The sequence below is a fragment of the Procambarus clarkii genome, chromosome 49 (genome assembly GCF_040958095.1).
Source record: "Procambarus clarkii isolate CNS0578487 chromosome 49, FALCON_Pclarkii_2.0, whole genome shotgun sequence".
Taxonomy (NCBI): Eukaryota; Metazoa; Arthropoda; class Malacostraca; order Decapoda; family Cambaridae; genus Procambarus; species Procambarus clarkii.
In genome coordinates this window covers 15667998-15691978 of record NC_091198.1, presented here as the reverse complement: position 1 = coordinate 15691978, position 23981 = coordinate 15667998, and the positions used below count along the sequence as shown (strand labels likewise).

At 42.2% G+C, this 23981-nt stretch overlaps 1 protein-coding gene across 1 annotated transcript in view; it reads right to left on the bottom strand.

Annotated features, from left to right (window-relative positions):
• The window catches only part of LOC123763329 (paired box protein Pax-7), a 122423-nt gene that overhangs the window by 51215 nt on the left and 47227 nt on the right, over positions 1 to 23981 (bottom strand). Inside the window, exon 4 of the mRNA XM_069303019.1 lies at positions 7884 to 7993. Coding sequence (XP_069159120.1) covers positions 7884 to 7993 — 110 coding nt within the window. The remainder of the gene's footprint in view (positions 1 to 7883; positions 7994 to 23981) is intronic.

The window sequence follows — 23981 nt, the reverse complement described above, 5'->3', positions numbered from 1 at the left end:
AGCAGTAAATAGGTACCTGGGAGTTAGACAGCTGCTACGGGCTGCTGCTTCCTGGGGATGTGTAACAAAAAGGAGGCCTGGTCGAGGACCGGGCCGCGGGGACGGTAAACCCTGAAATCATCTCAAGATAACCTCAAGATAACCAAACCAGTGTCACTACACTGATGGATTGGCACCTATATAGCAGTCAACAGTGCCTCTGTGGTCCCACACATCAAGCTATTGATTCGAACCCTTCCCCCCCCCCCTCCCCCCTCCTTCAGACCACTGCTGTTGCAGACTGTTGCGATAATATTGATAACGTTGAGACGATATTGCAAACAGCTCTGATCATCCTTGTCAATGAATTAAATCAAGCAAACGGGATTGTAATAAAATTCTCCATTATCAACAATGTCATGACGATATTATTGATTGCCCGGGGCCTGACGGCTGAGTGGACAGCGCTCTGGATTCGTAGTCCTGGGGGTTCCGGGTTCGGTCCCCGGTGGAGGCGGAAACAAATGGGTCAGAGTTTTTTTCCACCCTAATGGCTTCTGTTCACCTAGCAGTAAATAGGTACCTGGGAGTTAGACAGCTGCTACGGGCTGCTGCTTCCTGGGGGTGTGTAACAGAAAGGAGGCCCTGGTCGAGGACCGGGCCGCGGGGACGCTAAGCCCCGAAATCATCTCAAGATAACCTCAAGATAACCTCAAGATAACCTCAAGATAACCTCAAGATAACCTCAAGATAACCTCAAGATAACCCTGTGACAATACTGTGAAGGTTAAATGTTATCAATAGCGCACTTGAAAATGATTAACACTTTGTTTTAATAAGATATGTTGATCAATAATGATCCGAGGATATAATACATATATCACTTCAACTCTGACCCCTAAGAGGATTCGAACCCAGGCTGGCCATCAACATCACTGGTACATTTACCAACCACTACGCCAGCGATATATATGTGTGCGTTTATGTGTATATAAGAATTCATGCCTCATCGAGTTTCATTCGTGAATGATTAAATTTCCCCCTCTACAAAAATATCCATTATATTGCATTTTTTATAGTTGAATTCCATTATCCATTTACCCAATTCGGCTTAGGTCATGCTGAAGGGTTTCAACAGCCTTCATGATCTTCTGGTATGAGCAGAATTGTGTGTGAGTTTTTAAATTAAATTTTGCCCCGAGGGGCGAGTTTATTGGGCAGCGCCACTCATCCTGTGAGTGGACACACCGCCATAGTGACAGTATTGGGCAGCGCCACTCATCCTGTGAGTGGACACACCGCCATAGTGACAGTATTGGGCAGCATCACTCATCCTGTGAGTGGACACACCACCATAGTGACAGTATTGGGCAGCGCCACTCATCCTGTGAGTGGACACACCGCCATAGTGACAGTATTGGGCAGCGGCACTCATTCTGTGAGTGGACACACCGCCATAGTGACAGTATTGGGCAGCGCCACCCATCCTGTGAGTGGACACACCGCCATAGAGACAGTATTGGGCAGCGCCACTCATCCTGAGAGTGGACACACCGCCATAGTGACAGTATTGGGCAGCGCCACTCATCCTGAGAGTGGACACACCGCCATAGTGACAGTATTGGGCAGCGCCACTCATCCTGTGAGTGGACACACCGCCATAGTGACAGTATTGGGCAGCATCACTCATCCTGTGAGTGGACACACCACCATATTGACAGTATTGGGCAGCGCCACTCATCCTGTGAGTGGACACACCGCCATAGTGACAGTATTGGGCAGCGCCACTCATCCTGTGAGTGGACACACCGCCATAGTGACAGTATTGAGCAGCGTCACTCATCCTGTGAGTGGACACACCGCCATAGTGACAGTATTGGGCAGCGCCACTCATCCTGTGAGTGGACACACCGCCATAGTGACAGTACTGACCAGCGCCACTCATCCTGTGAGTGGACACACCGCCATAGTGACAGTATTGGGCAGCGCCACTCATCCTGTGAGTGGACACACCGCCATAGTGACAGTATTGGGCAGCGCCACTCATCCTGTGAGTGGACACACCGCCATAGTGACAGTACTGACCAGCGCCACTCATCCTGTGAGTGGACACACGCCATAGTGACAGTACTGACCAGCGCCACTCATCCTGTGAGTGGACACACCGACATAGCAGCATGTACAACACTCCCCAATAGGAAGAAAACCCGCTGGGTTTGTTCCTCCTGAAGATAACGCGACTAAATTAATTACATCCACCCAAGGCGAAAAGTAGAAGTCAACAGCTCTCATCAGAGTTCACAGTCAAGCCTATCTAAACACAATTACCAACCGCCTCCAAAAAAGCCACACGCACACAGACAGACACACAAAAGAAAAGATCACAAAATTCTGGAGGTCGGGGACCGACATAGGCAGTGGAAGAGAGAATCTTTTGAGTCGAGGCGTCATTATGTAAACAAAAGAGTTCCCGACAGTGGCGCCACAAGCAGTCAGTGGCGGCGGCTGTCAACATGACCCGCCGCTGATGTTGATGTCCGCTCTTTTGGGGTCCTCTCACTTCTGGGCCCTCTCACTCCTGGGCCCTCTCACTCCTGGGCCCTCTCACTCCTGGGCCCTCTCACTCCTGGGCCCTCCCACTCTGGGCCCTCTCACTCTGCCCCCTCTCACTCCTGGCTATCACAAAACCAGCACTAACGTCCACAACTGTGGGAAAAATACTAAAATAGTTCTCCCCGATATCCAAGATGTTTTCTTTTTTTTAAGGGGAGAACTGTCTTAATTTAGAGATCCTTCATGTCAATAGCGTCTTTTGAGGGGGGGAAATTTCCAGGAGTTGACTGGAAGAAAATTCCCGTCTATCGCTGTGGTTCTGGTCTATCGCCACAGTCCTTGTCTATCGCCACAGTCCTTGTCTATCGCTACAATCCTAGTCTATCGTTCGATAGTTCCCGATCTCCGTCGGAAAATAATATTGTATTAACTCTATTCATGTCTGATATAAAGAATTTAGGGAATATTGACTTTGACTCGTAAACAGGAAAGACCTTAAATAGGATACCCGTTGTTCAATGCGTATACCTGTTGCTCAGTATACATTTTCGTTGCTCCTAATATAACCCTTAGGTCTGTTAGGAATTAGGGTCAATTTGGAGGCGGTAAATAGGTTAAGGGCTGTCTTTAATGCCTTTGCAATGTTGCATGAAGTTTTAACTTATTTCGTTAATGTAAATAACAATAAATGAGAGAGAGAGAGAGAGAGAGAGAGAGAGAGAGAGAGAGAGAGAGAGAGAGAGAGAGAGAGAGAGAGAGAGAGAGAGAGAGAGAGAGAGAGAGAGAGAGAGAAAATCCCAAGTGCATCTAGCCAGGTACCTGATATTAAGCCTGATATTAAGTTTGATACTTGATATTAAGCCCGATACCTGATATTAAGCCTGATACCTGATATTAAGGCTGATGCCTAATATTAAGCCTGATACCTGATATTAAGCCTGATATCTGATATTAAGCCTGACACCTGATATTAAGCCTGACACCTGATATTAAGCCTGACACCTGATATTAAGCCTGATACCTGATATTAAGCCTGATACCTGATATTAAGCCTGATACCTGATATTAAGCCTGATACCTGATATTAAGCCTGACACCTGATATCAAGCCTGATACCTGATATCAAGCCTGATACCCCAACTCAATGCGAGGCCAAAACTTCTCAAGACACACAAAACGAGGTACAAAAATAGTTAAAAATAAAATTCGTATATAATATTACACGTTTTGTGAAACTCATGGCGCGGTACGGAGAAGGGATCGAACCGGCGGCCTGGTTAAAACCAAACGCGACCTCATACCCCTTTAGCCACGACATAAAAAATAAAATATATCATAGACATATCATTGTTACATTAATGACGAAGCTTAAATTACCACTAAATGACCTGAATTTATATAGCATTCACTCTCTGGCGTTGTCGTCGTTCGAACGACCCTCTCGGGGTAATAACCGGGTTACTACGACAAAAATCAATTGAGAGGCGTTCAGCTGACATGGTCGAAGGCTCAGTTGGTGTCTGGGGATCGTTGGAGAGGCCGGTAAGCCGGTTTTATGAGGTGCTAAGCTTGCGTTTAATACTCATTGTTGGGCGCCCCATGAGTGTGTTTGATGGGGTTGTGGAGGGGAGGGAGGGAGGGGTTGTGGGGGGAGGGGAGGAGGGGGGTCTTGGAGGGGGAGGAGGGGTTGTGAGGGGAAGGAGGGGTTGTGGAGGGGGGAGGAAGGGTCTTGGAGGGGGGTAGGAGGGGTCTTGGAGGAGGTATGAGGGGGAGGAGGGGGGTCTTGGAGGGGGAGGAGGGGTTTTGGAGGGGGAGGAGGGGTCTTGGAGGGGGGAGGAGGGGTTGTGAGGGGGGGAGGAGGGGTCTTGGAGGGGGGAGGAGGGGTCTTGGAGCGGGGAGGAGGGGTCTGGGAGGAGGTAGGAGGGGTTGTGGAGGGGTTAGATGGTGTGAACGTGGGGGAGGGGGAGGGGTCGTGGGGCGTGAATAGGGGGGGAAGGGAGGTGGAATGAAGGGGAAACGGAAGATTGGAATAAAAATGGGATGATTAATGGGAACGGAAGTATGGAAGTTAAATAAATAAGAAGAGGAGATAAGCAAGAAAATAAGAGACCAGGAGTTAGGGAAAGGACGCAGGGAGGAAGAGGAATGAGAAAGAGAGACAGGGGAGGAATGAATAGGACGGAGGAACGGAATGGTCCCTGTGGGGGATCGAACGCAGACCTGCAAGACGCCATTATTGTACGGGAACGATCCAAATGCTTATATAGTTGTCAGAGAGACATCGAAATACTCTAAGAATCTTCCTCTCATTCTCTAGTCCTATTTCTAGAAAATACACACAACACTTTCCCTATTAATTCTCTGCATAACACTATTTTAAGATGACAAGAATTTAATTCTTATCAAACTAAATTATGCCAAAGATGAACATTGATTTAAAACTGGATTTAAAACTGGATTTAAAACTGCATCACGATAATTCAAAGCAAAATGACTTTTTGGCAAAAAATAAATGCTCAGTCAATTTGTTATTTGAGAACAAAAAATAAATGCTCAATCTATTTGTTATTTGAGAACAAAAATAAATGCTCAATCTATTTGTTATTTGAGAACAAAAATAAATGCTCAATCTATTTGTTATTTGAGAACAAAAATAAATGCTCAATCTATTTGTTATTTGAGAACAAAAATAAATGCTCAGTCTATTTGTTATTTGAGAACTCATGCTCCTCTATGCTGGTTCCTCATTTATTATTTAATATTTGTACTGAAGCAAATAACACAAAAAAAAAGGTTCACACACGCCAAAAAGTTGAAATTATAGGGTTTTGTTAACTATCAGTTTCGACCACCGGGGTTTAAATGTTAACAACATATTTCCCATGTGAATTCTGACCTATTTTTTTTATTAGCGTTTAAATAATTAAACTAGAAATTCTAAAAGTTAATTGTTGCACATTTTTAAAACGAATATTAGTCGTGTTTTGTATATATCTTTGTTGAGTATATGTATATGTTGAATATACCTTTATTGAGTATATGTATATGTTGAATATACCTTTATTGAGTATATGTATATGTTGAATATACCTTTATTGAGTATATAAAAATGTTGAATATACCTTTATTGAATATATAAAATATGTTGAATATACCTTTATTGAGTATATAAAAATGTTGAATATACCTTTATTGAGTATATAAAAAGGTTGAATATACCTTTATTGAATATATAAAATATGTTGAATATACCTTTATTGAGTATATAAAAATGTTGAATTTACCTTTATTGAGTATATAAAAATGTTGAATATACCTTTATTGAATATATAAAAATGTTGAATATACCTTAATAAAATGTCATTACCACAAGTACCTTAATAATTCCTTGTGTCGGGGGGACAGGAAGCCAGTATATATATATATACACACAGTACATGATAGGCTTATATCGATATCCCCCCCCCCCCAAAGGTTGAAATACTGACCCCCCCCCTTCCCCAGAATGCAACCCCACAACAAGCTGACTACCTCCCGGGTGAACAGCGGTATTAGGTGAAAGGAACTGTGCCCAACTATTTCTATCCCTTGCCCGGGATTCGAACCCAGAAGTGTACTACCAGGGCCCTTTAATAGCCTATATCATGACTATAGGCTTAGTCCTATAGGCAAGTACCTTAATAGAATATATTATGGCTATAGGTTTATTAATAGATGATATCAAATTTAAGATTAATAGATGATATCAAAATCAAGATTCATAGATGATATCAAAATTAAGATTAATAGATGATATCAAAATTAAGATTAATAGATGATATCAAGATATACATTTAATCACGTACTTGAATATAAAATATAACGATAGCAAGTACCTTAATATATCAAGACCGCAAGTATCATTTTAACATATAACAAGGTTGATATATACAGATATATATATATATATTCTGATATATATCAGAATCTCAAGTGATTCAATTTTTTCCGCGGCGTCTGAAGAAGGAATTCTTTACAAATACGGCCGCTCCATCAAAAGATATCTTCAAGGAGCCGAGAGAGTAAAGATAACCCCATGTGGGCTATCTTCCGTTGTCTCTAGACCACTGTCACTGTGGTATTCCATTCACCTGGGCACTAGGAGGCTCGAACAATGGTCCCCAGACGTGTGAAGCAAATAGTCACTGTGGTATTCCATTCACCTGGGCACTAGGAGGCTCGAACAATGGTCCCCAGACGTGTGAAGCAAATATATATATCGGGGATTCACTCTGGAATCTCTTTGTCTAATCTCCAAGAAGGGATTCAGTTTCAGTTTTTTTTTTTTTTACGATGGTCATTCAGCATTTAAAGTTTATTGTGAGTTGAACAAATCCACAAGGGCCGTGACGAGGATTCGAACCTGCGTTTATTGTGAGATCTTTGGACGTCTTCTTGTGGGAGGCTTTTTAAGGCTTTTGGTTCGTTTTGTGTGTGTGGGTGTTGTGGGGCTCTTAAAAGGACTCGAACTGTTGTTTTTCCTGCGTGGTCTGGCTGGTAGGTGCACTTCCAGCTATTATTGTGGTTCTATTTGGTAGCTGGACAGTGTTCACACCTCATTCACCCCTCAGGTCATGCAAGCCGGTGTTCAATCCCCGACTGTCTACAAGTGGTTGGGCACCATTCCTTCCCTGCCCACGTCCCATCCCAAATCCTTATCCTGACCCCTTCCCAGTGCTATATAGTTGTAATGGCTTGGCGCTTTTCTCTGATAATTAGAACTCACCCTCAGGTCGACGACTGATGAGGGACACTTGCCCAACAGTTTAAACTGCTCTATAGAAAACTTGTTAAGTTTTTTTAAGTTTTTTTTTAAGTTTTAAGTTCTACTTTCATCCCTGAACGAGACTCCCTTAGATCCAAATATTTTGTATTTGGTCTTCTATGTGTTGTAGAGAATATGAGCGTCAGGGAGTCTGACGGCTGAGTGGACAGCGCTCGGGATTCGTAGTCCTGAGGTCTGGGTTCGATCCCCGGTGAAGGCGGAAATAAATGGACAGAGTTTCTTTCACCCTGATGCCCCCCCATGTTCACCTTAGCAGTAAAATAGGTACCTGGGAGTTAGACAGCTGCTACGGGCTGCTGCTTCCTGGGGGATATGTAACAAAAAGGAGGCCTGGTCGAGGACCGGGCCGCGGGGAATCTAAGCCCCGAGGCCCAGTCCTCGCCTATCATATCACGGCCCTTACAGATTTAATCATTGCTGCAGGCACGTTAGGGTGTATTGTTCATTGTATACAAAATTGTATGTTTATCCCGTCCATAAAAAATGATAATAATAGAAAATGGAATCCTTCAAGGGGGGTACTTACCATCTTTGGCTTTCTTGGGATCGTCGTCGTCATCTTTGCCTCGAAGGAGTCTGGAGATGGCGGAGACTGAGGGCGCCGTGTTCCTGTCGCAGAGTCCATCTTTGATCAGTCTGCAAGGTCAAGACGGGGTTCAGGAACGAGGGTTCGATCCCATCGTAAGATTATAAAAGTATGACACCAACCAAATCGTGGTGTCATTAGATTCAGGAGTAGAGATTCAGGAGTAGAAGTAGAGTGGAGAGTAGATGAATGGAAAATGCATAATACAGAAGATTAGAACCTTTCCTCCTCTAAGATTAGAACCCTTACCCCACTGAATTCAAGATCCCCTTCACCAAGTTCAAGGTTCTCATTCCTCACTAAGTTCAAGAACCTCCCAGCCCCTTCAACTAGGTTCAGACTTCCTAAGAATGTATTGATCATTAGGATATATTTTAAAATTACAATCCGGAACCTATAGTAGTATCTTGAGGTTATCGTGAGATGATTTCGGGGCTTTTTAGTGTGCCCGCGGCCCGGTCCTTGACCAGGCCTCCACCCCCAGGAAGCAGTCCGTGACAGCTGGCTAACACCCAGGTACCTATTTTACTGCTAGGTAACAGGGGCATAGGGTGAAAGAAATTCTGTCCATTGTTTCTCACCGGCGCCTGAGATCACAAGTCCAGCGTGCTGTCCGCTCGGCCGACCGGCTCCCCGATACAATACGTGTTCCGAACTAGTAATATCCCCTTCAGTAAAACCAATAATTGCAGTACGTTTCAAAGCGTAATTATTAATGACAGAAATGTTAAAATACAGGACACCTGTCCCAAACTCAATGTGAACACCAAATTATCACTATCAGCACCAAAAAGGGAAAGGGAAAGAGGACAATCGAATTCCATTTCAGATCACCATTCATCACCATTAACAACACGCGTGAACCCGATCAAAAGTTATAAATGAAATCAGTCAACAAAGCCATTGAATCCAAATACAAAAGATTGGGTGAGAGGCGGTGGATCAGAGACCACAATGGTTTGATCTGTGGACAGACAGACAGACAGACAGACAGACAGACAGACAGACAGACAGATAGACAGACAGACAGACAGACAGACAGACAGACAGACAGACAGACAGACAGACAGACAGACAGACAGACAGTCAGACGGGTTGTTGGGTTATATATCCTCGTGATCGATCGACATTTCTGCACGGTACTCGACCCTCGTACTCGAGGGAGTGTCTGGTTACTAAATTCCGAGTACTTTGAGTACCCGGGTCTTTGAGTACTAGCGAAGCTTAAATGAGCGAGTGTGAAAACCACATCAACAGTATAGAAAGTATCAATTATCATCCACACTTCCTTATTAAGGCCACTCAATAGCGCGGTCGATAGAGCATTGGCCGCACACATATATACGGGTCCCCAGTTCGAGTCTCCTAGCGCTCAGGCGAATGGAATACAAAAGTATCATTCAGATGGACTGGTAGAAAGGGATATTATCACAGTAACAAAGTTATAGTGAACAGCCGAACTCAATTACGGGTTCACCATAGCCCGTGCTACATGGAAATTTAAGTTCCAAGTAGCTAAAACAACAACAAAGGTAAAAAGGGATTGATTCATTGATTGACGGATTGCAGAGCGCTCACGTACAGCTCAATTGTATAGCTAAACATCTGAAATGATTAAACGTCATATATTCATGATAAATAGGCATTTCTAAATTTCACTTTAATCAAATGAGTAAATGAATATCAACTGTAGTTTAGTATTGCATAATGTTTTTTTATCCAGATGTTCCACGTCAGAAAAGATAATTACACGAATATGATTCCCATCGTCAATTTTGTGGTGTATAGAGTCGTTTTAAACAAATATACAAATCCTGGCATTATTATGAGGTTATTTACCTACAATTTATATAGATGACTGTATAAATTAATCCATTGGTTGCAAGTCGAAGTCGTTTGTAGAAAATAGAAATATATAGAAATTATAAAGACATAATCTGCATATGGAATATGCAGATGATGAGTCACAATAACGTGGCTGACGTATGTTGACCAGACCACACACTAGAAAGTGAAGGGACGACGACGTTTCGGTCCGTCCTGGACCATTCTCAAGTCGATTGTGATATATATATATATATAGTGATACATATATACAATCCCGGGATATATATATATATATATATATATATATATATATATATATATAGCTTCTTTTTTTTATTAATAAGTGACGTATGACAGTAGTTCCGGCTTGTTTGACCTCGAATTATTCATCTGAATATATCAATCGTTACTATAATTCCCGATGATTTATGCGTTTCTGAGAAATTCATTGGAGGGGCATCGAACCAGCGTCACGGGTCCTCCGCGCCAATGATTTTCACTGTGATTTTTGTCAACTTAGTGTGATTTCCATGTTTGTTTCTACCTACAGGTGGACATGAATATGGACGTAATGGCATCATCTTCCTGTTTATTTATGTGTGTGTGTTTGGGGGGAAGTGGGTAAGGGGGAGGAGGTTTTTTTCCCTATTAATGGCCATGTCTAGCGCTTTATATCCACCTTGTTCTACTAAGTGGGTGTATAGTTGAACGATTCTGGTGTTAATGTGGGTTTAAAGTGGATTGAGGTGGCTTTCTCGACTTCTTCTTTCATTGCATTCCGCTTATTGATTGCCCGTATTGACCTTGCGATGATTTCGGGACTCATAGGTTCCGTGGCTCGGTTCCCGATCAGGCCTCCTGGTTGCTGGACTGGTCAACCAGGTTGTTGGGAAAGATATGTTCTATAAATTTCTTGGACTTATTTATGTTTTAAGCCTCTCTCTCTCTCTCTCTCTCTCTCTCTCTCTCTCTCTCTCTCTCTCTCTCTCTCTCTCTCTCTCTCTCTCTCTCTCTCTCTCTCTCTCTCTCTCTCTCTCTCGTGTATTTAGAAGAGGTACAAGAAAAAAATAATCCACCCTTTTCATATTTTTGCTGTGTTTCCCTTGTTAATTCCTCCTCCTCCTTTTCTGCTCACATCTGCCCCTTTTCCCAATCACATTTCTCCAGTTCCCAGCTTCTATTCTTTCTTTAAACTCCCCTTTGCTTTGATCATATATATATACACACTTTTCATCCAAAGTCCCAAATTAGATCCTTTAATTCTCCGCCCCTCTCTCTCTCTCCCCTCTCACCCCCTTCTCTCTCTCTCTCTCTCTCTCTCTCTCTCTCTCTCTCTCCCCCTCTCCTTGAAGCCCTTCCGGAGAGGGGAAGAGGTAAAAGGGTGAAAATGGAAGGGGGTAGGCCCCCAACCCCTTCCCATTTGAGCGTGCACGAGTACCAAGAAACACTGCTAATTAGGGAATAGAGGAAAAGGGGGGTTGGGGGAACAATTTTAAGATTAGCAGAAAAGCGCCTTGAAGGGAGAAGGGGGTGTCATGTCCCTTAAACCGGATATTAGGTGGCCGGATGGGTGTTTTTAGCGGCGCCGAGGGTGTTAAATGCTCCTTCAGGAGCTCCGAATCTCTTGTTGTCATTTCCGGGGCCCTTGCGCTGACTTTAGCGGGCCCTCACGCTAACTTTAGCGGCCCCTCACGCTAACTTTAGCGGGGCTCTATTTTTTCGGCCATTGCAGGGCGATTACTGGGGCTCTTTTGGCTATTCAGAAGACTCCCAGGGTACTTATTTGGAATTTGAGAAACAATTATTTGTTGCCACAATCGTCGTTGCGACAATCACTACAAAACGTTGACACTACAATCACCTCTATAGTTGACACCACAATCAATAATACCTGAATTACAATCATCGTCTCTCCAATCACCGTAACAATCTTCACAATCATCATATCGCAGTCATCGTTTCCACAATCAATAATACCACAATCAACACAATCACCCCCCTATCAATTTTCAAGTATTTCTCAGATTTATATGAAATTCATATCATACTTGAAATAGTATTATATATATATATATATATATATAATATATATATATATATATATATATATATATATATATATATATATATGTATGTATATATATATATATATATGTATATATATATATATATATATATATATATATATATATATATATATATATATATATATAATATCATTCCGTGAAGTAGATCGTTTTTTATCGATTTCTCTCGCTGTGGACTTTATTTCTTGGAGTTTCCGGGAAATATTGGAACTGAAGAACGTTTATATTCTGATATTGCTCTGATATTATCGATATTTATTGCCTAATGTGTTTATTTCGTCGCTCTCTCCATGGGATATTTCTTGGAATTTTACGAGGAAAGCCATTTTTTTATTTTTCCACAGACGCAAACATCATTTTACATTAATAATGAATGTGTATAATGATAATGATTGCAACAGTACGTGAAATATCAGCCAATCATTTTTTGCGATTGTAGGACGTGCAATAATATATCGAAATACGGTTATATATATATTTTAGGTTATGGTGTTTGGGTTTTGCTTGAGACGAGTCACTCTAGGCCAGACCTCATCAAACCCCCATCAATTTCCATTATCCCATCCACCCCCTCTATTTCCCCTTAATCTCACCCATTTTTTTCCCTTTTTCAACCTCACAGAGCAAGGGGTTTGGTTGTTGTGTATGATGACGCAAAGTGTGTGTGTGTGCGTGTGTGTGTGTGTGTGTGTGTGTGTGTGTGTGTGTGTGTGTGTGTGTGTGTGTGTGTGTGTGTGTGTGTGTGTGTGTGTGTGTGTACTCACCTATTTGTACTCACCTATTTGTGCTTGCGGGGGTTGAGCTTTGGCTCTTTCGTCCCGCCTCTCAACTGTCAATCAACTGGTGTACAGATTCCTGAGCCTACTGGGCTCTATCATATCTACATTTAAAACTGTGTATGGAGTCAGCCTCCACCACATCACTGCCTAATGCATTCCATTTACTAACTACTCTGACACTGAAAACTTAGTTTCCACCTGTGTCCCCTTGTTCGTGTTCCACCCGTGTTAAATAATCCTTCATTGTGTGTGTGTGGGGGGGAAGAGGGGAGTGTGAAAGAGGGGAATGAGAGGTAGAAAAGTTAGTGAAAAGGGTGAATGAGGGGTGTGTATAGAGGGTAAATGAGGAGAGTAGGGTGATGTAGTGTGAACACGTATGAATTGCCAATCGTTATTGATGAATTATTGAGAGACGTCACTTGCCTGATTATTATTGATGCCATTGATGAAATCCTGTTCATCCTGCCTTTGATTTACGCACATGCAATGATCATACGCGCACATGTACGTAGTTTGCCTCCACTACACCTTAGGATCATTGCGCTGCCTGAACGTCCATGGAGTTATTTTGAGGTGTTAACTAGTTTGGGTTGATAATTCCACCTGTGTGTGTGTGTGTGTGTGTGTGTGTGTGTGTGTGTGTGTGTGTGTGTGTGTGTGTGTGTGTGTGTGTGTGTGTGTGTGTGTGTATGTGTGTGTGTGTACTCACCTATTTGTACTCACCTATTTGTGCTTGCAGGATCGAGCATTGACTCTTGGATCCCGCCTTTCCAGCTATCGGTTGTTTACAGCAATGACTCCTGTCCCATTTCCCTATCATACCTAGTTTTAAAAGTATGAATAGTATTTGCTTCCACAACCTGTTCCCCAAGTGCATTCCATTTCCCCACTACTCTCACGCTAAAAGAAAACTTCCTAACATCTCTGTGACTCATCTGAGTTTCAAGTTTCCACCCATGTCCCCTCGTTCTGTTATTATTACGTGTGAACATTTCATCTGTGTGTGTGTGTGTGTGTGTGTGTGTGTGTGTGTGTGTGTGTGTGTGTGTGTGTGTGTGTGTGTGTGTGTGTGTGTGTGTGATCATCATGACAAAAACTGACCATAGACACAGATGGAGAGAGAGAGAGAGAGAGAGAGAGAGAGAGAGAGAGAGAGAGAGAGAGAGAGAGAGAGAGAGAGAGAGAGAGAGAGAGAGAGAGAGAGAGAGAGACAGAGAGAGAGAGAGAGAGAGAGAGAGAGAGACAGAGACAGAGAGAGAAAGAGAAAATAAGAATAGGAACAGTGGTGAGACTTGAGGAGGTGGAAAGAATCAAAGAAAGCATAAAGAGAAAGAGAAAGCAGAGAGGAAGACTTCATAGGGTAAAATGGAAAGAGAGAGAGAGAGAGAGAGAGAGAGAGAGAGAGAGAGGGGGAGGGGAAAGGAGGAAAGGGACAGAGTGAGGGGAGAGACGGGGGTATGGAAGGGACGGCAGGATAGCGTGTGGCGCCCAGTCGACCTATCCACCAACATTACACCATATCGACTGCGGCCAGCACACGCAATTGTAAAAAAAAAAAATAGTAGTGAGGATTGCAGGGAGTGAGAAAGGGAGGGGGAGAAAAGGGAAGGGGTAAGGATGAAGAGGGAGAGGCCAAGATGAGACAGAAGGAAGAGAAGAGGAGGGGGAACTAGAAGATGGAAAAGTGAAGAAAGCAACGAGCAACAGGATAGGGGATATCAAAGATGAATATAAGGATAAGAAAGAAAAGGGAAGGATGTGTGGAAGAGGCAGGTGGTGATGGGAAGGGCAGAGAGGCATATGGAAGAGAGCAATAAAGATGGGACAATAAGAAGAAGGTGGAAAGTAAAAGTGAAGAGTAAAGATAATGCTATTATTATAGCAATAATTTATATAAATACAAAATAAAGAGAGAGAGAGAGAGAGAGAGAGAGAGAGAGAGAGAGAGAGAGAGAGAGAGAGAGAGAGAGAGAGAGAGAGAGAGAGAGAGAGAGAGAGAGAGAAAGAGACTGCCATACATACACTGAACCAAACACACACGTCTAGACACAGACATACAACTAGACACACACACACACACACACACACACACACACACACAAGACTCGAACCTCTCACCCAAGAAGAAGCTAACAATTCTCCTTTATAATTAACTAACTTTCAGAAACATTATCTAGGCAGATGTTTTGATCCAATTTAATTCCAACTTTACATACAAAAGACCCGGGCCAGAAAAGACAAAAAAACACACAAAAGACGTACCAAAAAGAGACAAAAAAGTGCGCATAGCGAAGAAAAACTCTCAAAAAACAAAACAGTCGAATTAAACACACAAAGAAATGAGACAAAAATGAATTAAGAGTTACATGTGTGTTTTTTACGCCTTACAATATATATATATATATATATATATATATATATATATATATTTCGAGTCTGTTGCATATAGTCCTGGGGACCATTCAGGCTTGTTCGCATATATATATATATATATATATATATATATATATATATATATATATATATATATATATATATATATATATATATATATATATATATATATATATATATATATATATATATATATATTTATCATTGGGACATTTGAATTAAAATGGTTTTGAAGCAAGGAGCACAGATGATAGCTATGAGTATTGCGTCAGAGGGCGTTGGGCTTTACGTCAAAAGACGCAACAGAGACGCATGTCTCTGTTGCGTCCTTCCTGCATTCCTGTAACACGATAACAGACTCCTCAGATCTGTTATCTTGGGGGTTCATGTGTGGTTCGAAATCTTCCAAATACGCATAAATACGTAAACGCATTTTTACCCTTAACAATCGCGTGGTTGTCGCTGTTTGACCTGAACTATGGTTTAGTTCAACCTTTAGTCGTGATAACAACCATGGATTTTATCCAAGAACTTCATCCAATCGTATCCACAGCTCTATGAATATCTCTAATCTGCTCTATGCACCTGCAATCAGTTCGGTCACCCAGCATGGCAAGTCGGTCAAAACTCTATGTTGATCCTGCAATTAACCCACACGCGCGCGCGCCCACACGCATTTCTATCCGTACAATCCCTTCCATTGAATACGAGAATGCGCGACTTGGGAGTGCACTCAGGTCGGGGGTTCGAATCCCATCATTGCTCCAGTTGATTTTCTCATTAATAAATGCTTCGGAAAACACACTTTTTTTTAATGTGCAATACGTTAAAATTTACGAGTCTTTGCTGGTCGGCTGCCGCTTTAACGAGCTTAGCCTTAGAACTGGTTGAATGATAGGAGTTTTTAATTCTCAAACAGGGGGTTTGGGAGGCTAGATTAACGAGCATTTAGCCTTTGTTGATGAGGACGAACTATTAGACTACCCTGATTAAATGACAACCGTCCCCCCCCCCCAACTGTGAAAAGTACCAATGAACAAACCACTTCGCCTAACCATAAACAAAAAATATTTTTGTACACAATTCATTATATAGACAAAAAAATACTGATTCTCATACTGATACTGATTCATAAACTGGAATATATACTGAATACTGTAAGACCAGTCTGGTACTCATTGACAATAGGTGAGTACGTGGGTCACTGTCGTACTCACTGACCTATGCATATACAAACAAAAAATTAACGGGTTGAGTAAATCGAATCTCAGGTTCATTGGTTCAGTGATTTCGAGTCTGTATAACTCAATGCAACAGCAAAGTTAACAATAGATTCTCTTTGCAACTTCCCTGTACTTGACACACACACACACACACACACACACACACACACACACACACACACACAACACACACACACACACACACACACACACACACACATACACACACACACACACATGCTTCGCGAAAGATATCGCGTTAAACAACCAAGTAATGGTAGGGAAGCAAGAGGAAGTAATTGAAACTTATGAAGCAGAGTCATGCTAGTGAGTTACGTCCCATTGGCATGAAGTGTTGGACGTGTAGAGTAGTGGCGGACTTGGACTAAATCCCGGCTGTAGTGATCAATTGATAATGTAGAGACAGTTACGGCCGAAGTTGTACACAATCACACACACACACACACACACACACACACACACACACACACACACACACACACACACACACACACACACACACAAATCGTCAGTGTGAAACAAGGAAACAAACAAAAACTAGAAAAGTGAAGATGAACGACACAGAAAAACAAGACATAAATATAAGTAAAAAAAACACCTTAATACGTAATTGTTAAAACAAAGACTTTTTGTCTATATAGCTATATACCACTACACAAGTCTATATATCTATATACCACTACACAAGTCTATATATCTATATACCACTACACAAGTCTATATATCTATATACCACTACACAAGTCTATATATCTATATACCACTACACAAGTCTATATATCTATATACCACTACACAAGTCTATATATCTATATACCACTACACAAGTCTATATATCTATACACTATACAAGTCACAGAAAATTCAAGAGTTCCCATATACATCAGAATGTATATGAGAGCAGAATTTTACGGTCTATTCATGCCCATGCCACCTCTTGGGTAGCTTAATCTTTACCAATCAGAGCAAAAATGAGTCTGATTTACTAAGAATTTGAATGAAAGAAATACATAATAAAAAACAACAGAAAATGGACCCAAAAAAGTATTAAAATAGGAATAAATTTCAACAAACTTTAAGCCAATCAAAACTCGAGAACAGAATTACCAATGAGCAGATTAGAGACCTTAAAAACCTAAGTGGTTGCCAGATGTGTGTGAGGGGGGGGAAGGGGAAGAGAACTCAAGACAGGTGTGTATGTCAGGTATATTGCATGTTAATTACACCTCGTGGCAATTACTGCATGCAATTACCTTGCAACATCGTCTTAATTGACGTAAAATTATGCTAAGGCACCGGGGAATCTCAGATGAGAGGAATTATGAGTTGCAGGACAGACAAGGCAAGGTAAATTACCTGATATTGCAAGCTCAATTGAGAGAGATTACAAACTCTAGGACAGACAAAGGTGGTTTAAGTGGAGGAAATTGCCTATTACAGAATAAACAACAAGAGTGAGGGAGAAATTTGGCAATTAAAGGGTGAATTACAGAAGCTAATTAATCAGAAAGGTTGTTTACGAGTAATTTTAGAGTCGTGAGTAACATGATTGGCAGCGTCAAACTTGTTATCATACTCCAGAACTGCGTTATCGATCATAACAGTTGCGTTATCGATCACAACAGCTGCGTTATCGATCACAACAACTGCGTTATCGATTACAACAGCTGCGTTATCGATCACAACAGCCGCGTTATCGATCATAACAGCTGTGTTATCGATCATACACAGCTGTGTTATCGATCACAGCAGCCGCGTTATCGATCACAACAGCCGCGTTATCGATCACAACAACTGCGTTATCGATTACAACAGCTGCGTTATCGATTACAACAACTGCGTTATCGATCACAACAACTGCGTTATCGATTACAACAGCTGCGTTATCGATCACAACAGCTGCGTTATCGATCACAACAGCTGCGTTATCGATCACAACAGCCGCGTTATCGATCATAACAGCTGCGTTATCGATCACAACAGCTGCGTTATCGATCACAACAACTGCGTTATCGATCACAACAGCCGCGTTATCGATCACAACAGCTGCGTAATCGATCAAGCCGTCAATCAGACTCATACACTGATTTTAGGGAAAAGTCGTAAAAGATTTTCTCAAAGTTTTTTAATCAACAGACTCAATGTCCTCAAAAGATTAACTCTCCCTTCACGGAATGATTAGCCATGAACCAAAAATGTCGGAATCGACATAAAATCCCAAATATTTTATACATGGGATTAATTGCATTCACTGTGTTTTCATGGTTCTTTGTAGGATTAATTCAACGAATGTAAATTGTTACTAATTCTTTCGTGGGATTAATGCGACGTATTCAAAGAGACGGAATCGATTTAGTGTGATTAATCCGTTGTAATCAGAGTTGTCATCGGTTGTAATGTCTTAATTCATCGTATTAAACCGAGACGCCGCTGAATTCATCAGATTATCGGGCTCACCATAGCCCGTGCTACTTGGAACTTTTTGTTCCAAGTAGCAAATCTTAAACAACAACATCACATTATTCCATTAAAAAGGATAGATAACTGCAAACAAAAAATGAACATAAAAAATAATTACAACAAATAAAAATTAATTAATACAAATAACAGCAAAATATAACATATAATTAAAAAAAATCTCAATTTACAAGTCTCACACCTCTAAACTTTCTTAAAGTTCCTTTTAATTTAGTTTTCAATTTTTTTCCAGACATAATTCACCCACGTTCCTCCCCCCTTTCGTAATTAACCTGATCCTCTATTAATAATTAATCTGGAAATCTAACTCCTCAATTAATGTCATGGAAGGCAGGTAGCCCCTCCTCTTACACGCCTGGAAACTGGAAGAGAGAAGTTGAGATTCAGTCGCCGCTGGCATGCAAGCTGGAACTGCCTGGAACACCTCGTTAGGTGAAGGGTAGTTAGCGGATGGTGATTTGAATCCAGTATCAGAGGACAAAGAGGACTAGATAGTTGTTTTTTGGTTCATTGGAAGAACAGGATGTCTGATTGGGAGGACAGGTTGTATGATTGGGTGGATAGGTTGTCTGATTGGGAGGACAGGTTGTCTGATTGGGAGGACAGGTTGTCTGATTGGGTGGAGAGGTTGTCTGATTGGGGGGATAGATTGCCTGATTGGGAGGAGAGGTTGTCTGATTGGGAGGACAGGTTGTCTGATTGGGAGGACAGGTTGTCTGATTGGAAGAACAAGTCGTCTGATTGGAAGAACAAGTCGTCTGACTAGAAGAACAGGTTGTTTAGATCTCTTTACCCCTTGTACAGTCATTGAACAGTGTACAATATTAGGCCAATTTTGAAAGTCTAGTTAGGCCTACTTGCAGCATCCCTAAATTAACCTGAGTTTTCTGAGTACGATCAGAACATGTACTGAACTTGGTCCCTCCTGCTTGTAAATGAGAACATGTGGTGAACAAGGTGAACAATAGAGGCTCAAGAACAGGGGCCTGAACAACTTACCACTATTCTTCACTCTGATATCATATACCACTTGATTTCTTGGCTATCTTGAGGTTATCTTGAGATGATTTCAGAGCTTAGCGTCCCCGCGGCCCGGTCCTCGACCAGGCCTCCTTTTTGTTACACACCCCCAGGAAGCAGCAGCCCGTAGCAGCTGTCTAACTCCCAGGTACCTATTTACTACTAGGTGAACATAATCATCAGGGTGAAAGGAACTCTGCCCATTTGTTTATACCTCCACCGGGGATCGAACCCGGAACCTCAGGACTACGAATCCCGAGCGCTGTCCACTCAGCCATCAGGCCACCTGTATGACACCTCCCTGACTCAGATTAAGGAGTCCCAGTATGTCTCGAACCTATTAATGTATGTTTTAATTGGTGTGAAAGCCCTTAATAATGATTAGGAATCAAATATTTACCAAACCAGACTCTAAAAAAGGAGGCCTGGTCGAGGACCGGGCCGCGGGGGCGCTAAGCCCCGAAATTATCTCAAGATAACCTCAAGATGATAGAAGATGAAGAGACGACGACGTTTCGGTCCGTCGTGGACCATTATCAAGTCCTATCGTTATCATTATCATTATTATATTATAGCTATATAATGTTCTTGAAGAGAACATTATCAGTTGTATCAGTTGAAGAGAAATATAATATATTCAAAAAAGATATGTTGACTGCAAGGTTTCGTGCTGAGAATTCTTCGAATATTCCTTGACAAAAAAATACACCAATTCTGAAACTCACTTTGTACAAAACGTTGAAAATATTATACTGAATTAATAAGCTATGATTGACAGCAAGGCTGGTAGTGCAGTGGAAATATTACAGGTGTCAAACACCTCTGGTATGCCCGTCAGGTTTGGTCTAGTTTAGGAGGCAGGTTTGGTCTAGTTAAGGATGCAGGTTTGGTCTAGTTAAGCACGCAGGTTTGGTCTAGTTTAGGAGGCAGGTTTGGTCTAGTTTAGGAGGCAGGTTTGGTCTAGTTAAGGATGCAGGTTTGGTCTAGTTAAGCACGCAGGTTTGGTCTAGTTTAGGAGGCAGGTTTGGTCTAGTTAATGATGCAGGTTTGGTCTAGTTAAGGATGCAGGTTTGGTCTAGTTAATGATGCAGGTTTGGTCTAGTTAAGGATGCAGGTTTGGTCTAGTTAAGGATGCAGGTTTGGTCTAGTTAAGCACGCAGGTTTGGTCTAGTTTAGGAGGCAGGTTTGGTCTAGTTAAGGATGCAGGTTTGGTCTAGTTAAGTATGCAGGTTTGGTCTAGTTAATGATGCAGGTTTGGTCTAGTTAATGATGCAGGTTTGGTCTAGTTAAGGATGCAGGTTTGGTCTAGTTAAGCACGCAGGTTTGGTCTAGTTAAGGATGCAGGTTTGGTCTAGTTAAGCACGCAGGTTTGGTCTAGTTTAGGAGGCAGGTTTGGTCTAGTTAATGATGCAGGTTTGGTCTAGTTAAGGATGCAGGTTTGGTCTAGTTAATGATGCAGGTTTGGTCTAGTTAAGGATGCAGGTTTGGTCTAGTTAAGCACGCAGGTTTGGTCTAGTTAAGCACGCAGGTTTGGTCTAGTTAAGCACGCAGGTTTGGTCTAGTTTAGGAGGCAGGTTTGGTCTAGTTAAGGATGCAGGTTTGGTCTAGTTAAGGATGCAGGTTTGGTCTAGTTAAGGATGCAGGTTTGGTCTAGTTTAGGAGGCAGGTTTGGTCTAGTTTAGGAGGCAGGTTTGGTCTAGTTAAGGATGCAGGTTTGGTCTAGTTAAGCACGCAGGTTTGGTCTAGTTAAGGATGCAGGTTTGGTCTAGTTAAGCACGCAGGTTTGGTCTAGTTAAGGATGCAGGTTTGGTCTAGTTAAGGATGCAGGTTTGATCTAGTTAAGGATGCAGGTTTGGTCTAGTTAAGGACGCAGGTTTGGTCTAGTTAAGAACGCAGGTTTGGTCTAGTTAAGGATGCAGGTTTGGTCTAGTTTAGGATGCAGATTTGGTCTAGTTAAGGACGCAGATTTGGTCTAGTTAAGCACGCAGGTTTGGTCTAGTTAAGCACGCAGGTTTGGTCAAGTTTAGGAGGCAGGTTTGGTCTAGTTAAGGATGCAGGTTTGGTCTAGTTAAGCACGCAGGTTTGGTCTAGTTAAGGACGCAGATTTGGTCTAGTTAAGCACGCAGGTTTGGCCTAGTTAAAGATGCAGGTTTGGTCTAGTTAAAGATGCAGGTTTGATCTAGTTAGGAATGCATGTTTGGCTTACTTTAAATCATTTGAAAGATTATAAATAACGCAGTAACTGAGCTTAAACAACGTAGCTGAAACGAGTAACGTAACCCACATTAACGAAGGGAAGGGAATTACCAGGGGGAAAGCGCCAAGCCATTACGACTATATAGCACTTGGAAAGGAGTCAGGATAAGGATTTGGGATGGGACGGAGGGAAAGGAATGGAAATTCATATAACGTAAACGACGTTTCGGACTTGATAACGGGCCAGGACGGACCGAAACGACGTCATTGGACTTTACCTGTTTGTGTTGGGTCATTATACTAATAGTATAATGATTGAAGACGATAATGGAAAGTGAATAGAATATTTCATTGTAGAGGGAAATTCTTCGTGAGAAACTTAAGCATATACAGAGGGGTCTGAGAGCTGAGTGGACAGCGCTTCGGATTCGTAGTCCTGAGGTTCCGGGTTCGATCTCCGGTGGAGGCGGAGACAAATGGGCAAAGTTTCTTTCACCCTGATGCCCCCTGTTCACCTAGCAGTAAATAGGTACCTGGGAGTTAGACAGCTGCTACGGGCTGCTTCCTGGGTGATGTATAACAAAAAGAAGGCCTGGTCGAGGACCGGGCCGCGGGGACGCTAAGCCCCGAAATCATCTCAAGATAACACAGGCCTCAAAAATTAACCGGTTATCGTGTCAATTGCACCATTAGGTGCCCACAATAAAAAAACTTTCACAGGTACCTATAACTGGTATCCAACTGAGAATTGGATACCAGGGATTAATTATATATATCCTATACATGAAGTCAAAATAGTTTAATGTGCAGTAGTTTAGTAAGATTAAGATCTTTAAGAAGATTTTTAAATAAGTTTAGTTAGTAGTTTAGTAAGATTTACGTCAAGATAAAAGTAAATCACCATTTCATTTTCTCTGAAATTTCTAAAGTATAATTGATGGTCACGGTAAATTAGCGTAAGCTATCAGGAAAAAGTGCCAAGCCGTTAGAGAGAGAGAGAGAGAGGGAGAGAGAGAAAGAGAGAAAAAGAGAGGGAGGGAGAGAGAGAGAGAGAGAGAGAGAGAGAGAGAGAGAGAGAGAGAGAGAGAGAGAGAGAGAGAGGGAGAGAGAGAAAGAGAGAAAAAGAGAGGGAGGGAGAGAGAGAGAGAGAGAGAGAGAGAGAGAGAGAGAGAGAGAGAGAGAGAGAGAGAGAGAGAGAGAGAGAGAGAGAGAGAGAGAGAGAAGGGGATCCACTTGGAAAACAGCTTAAGAATTCCTTAAGACCTAGAATTCTGCGAAGCTAAACTGAGCAATAGCCTCTATTAGCAAATATCTATAACCTGAATACAATTTTCATGGCAACTTGATTCTCATTCACATGTTTTTTTTTCATCCGGATTGACCTAAACAATCGCTTACAGCTGTGGTCACTCTAGTTGTTGTTGTTGTTTAAGATTCACTACCTGGAACCAAAAGTTCCAAGTAGCACGGGCTATGGTGAGCCCGTAGTGGTCACCCTAGAAGACCAAGTTCCTGCGTTGGATCATTTGCATGTTCTCACGCACCATTAGTGGATTATCGATTATTACTCGTTGGTGTGTGTGTGTGTGTGTGCGTGTGCGTGTGTGTGTGTGTGTGTGTGTGTGTGTGTGTGGGTGGTTGAGGAGGTGATTAGGTGCGGTAATGGCCTGACGCCGCTCCCGGCTACCACGATCTCAACTCTAACGCCTAATTGAGGCTTAATTGCCTACCGTGAATGATCGAACATTGACTTGGTATCGTGGCCGCTCGCTCGCTAAGTCGACCGATTACCTCTATACTCCGAAACCCTAAGTCTCTCTCTCTCTCTGACACGAGAGAGAGAGAGAGAGAGAGAGAGAGAGAGAGAGAGAGAGAGAGAGAGAGAGAGAGAGAGAGAGAGAGAGAGAGAGAGAGAGAGAAAGAGAGGGAGAGAGAGAGAGAGAGAGAGAGAGAGAGAGAGAGAGAGAGAGAGAGAGAGAGAGAGAGAGAGAGAGAGAGAGAGAGAGAGAGAGA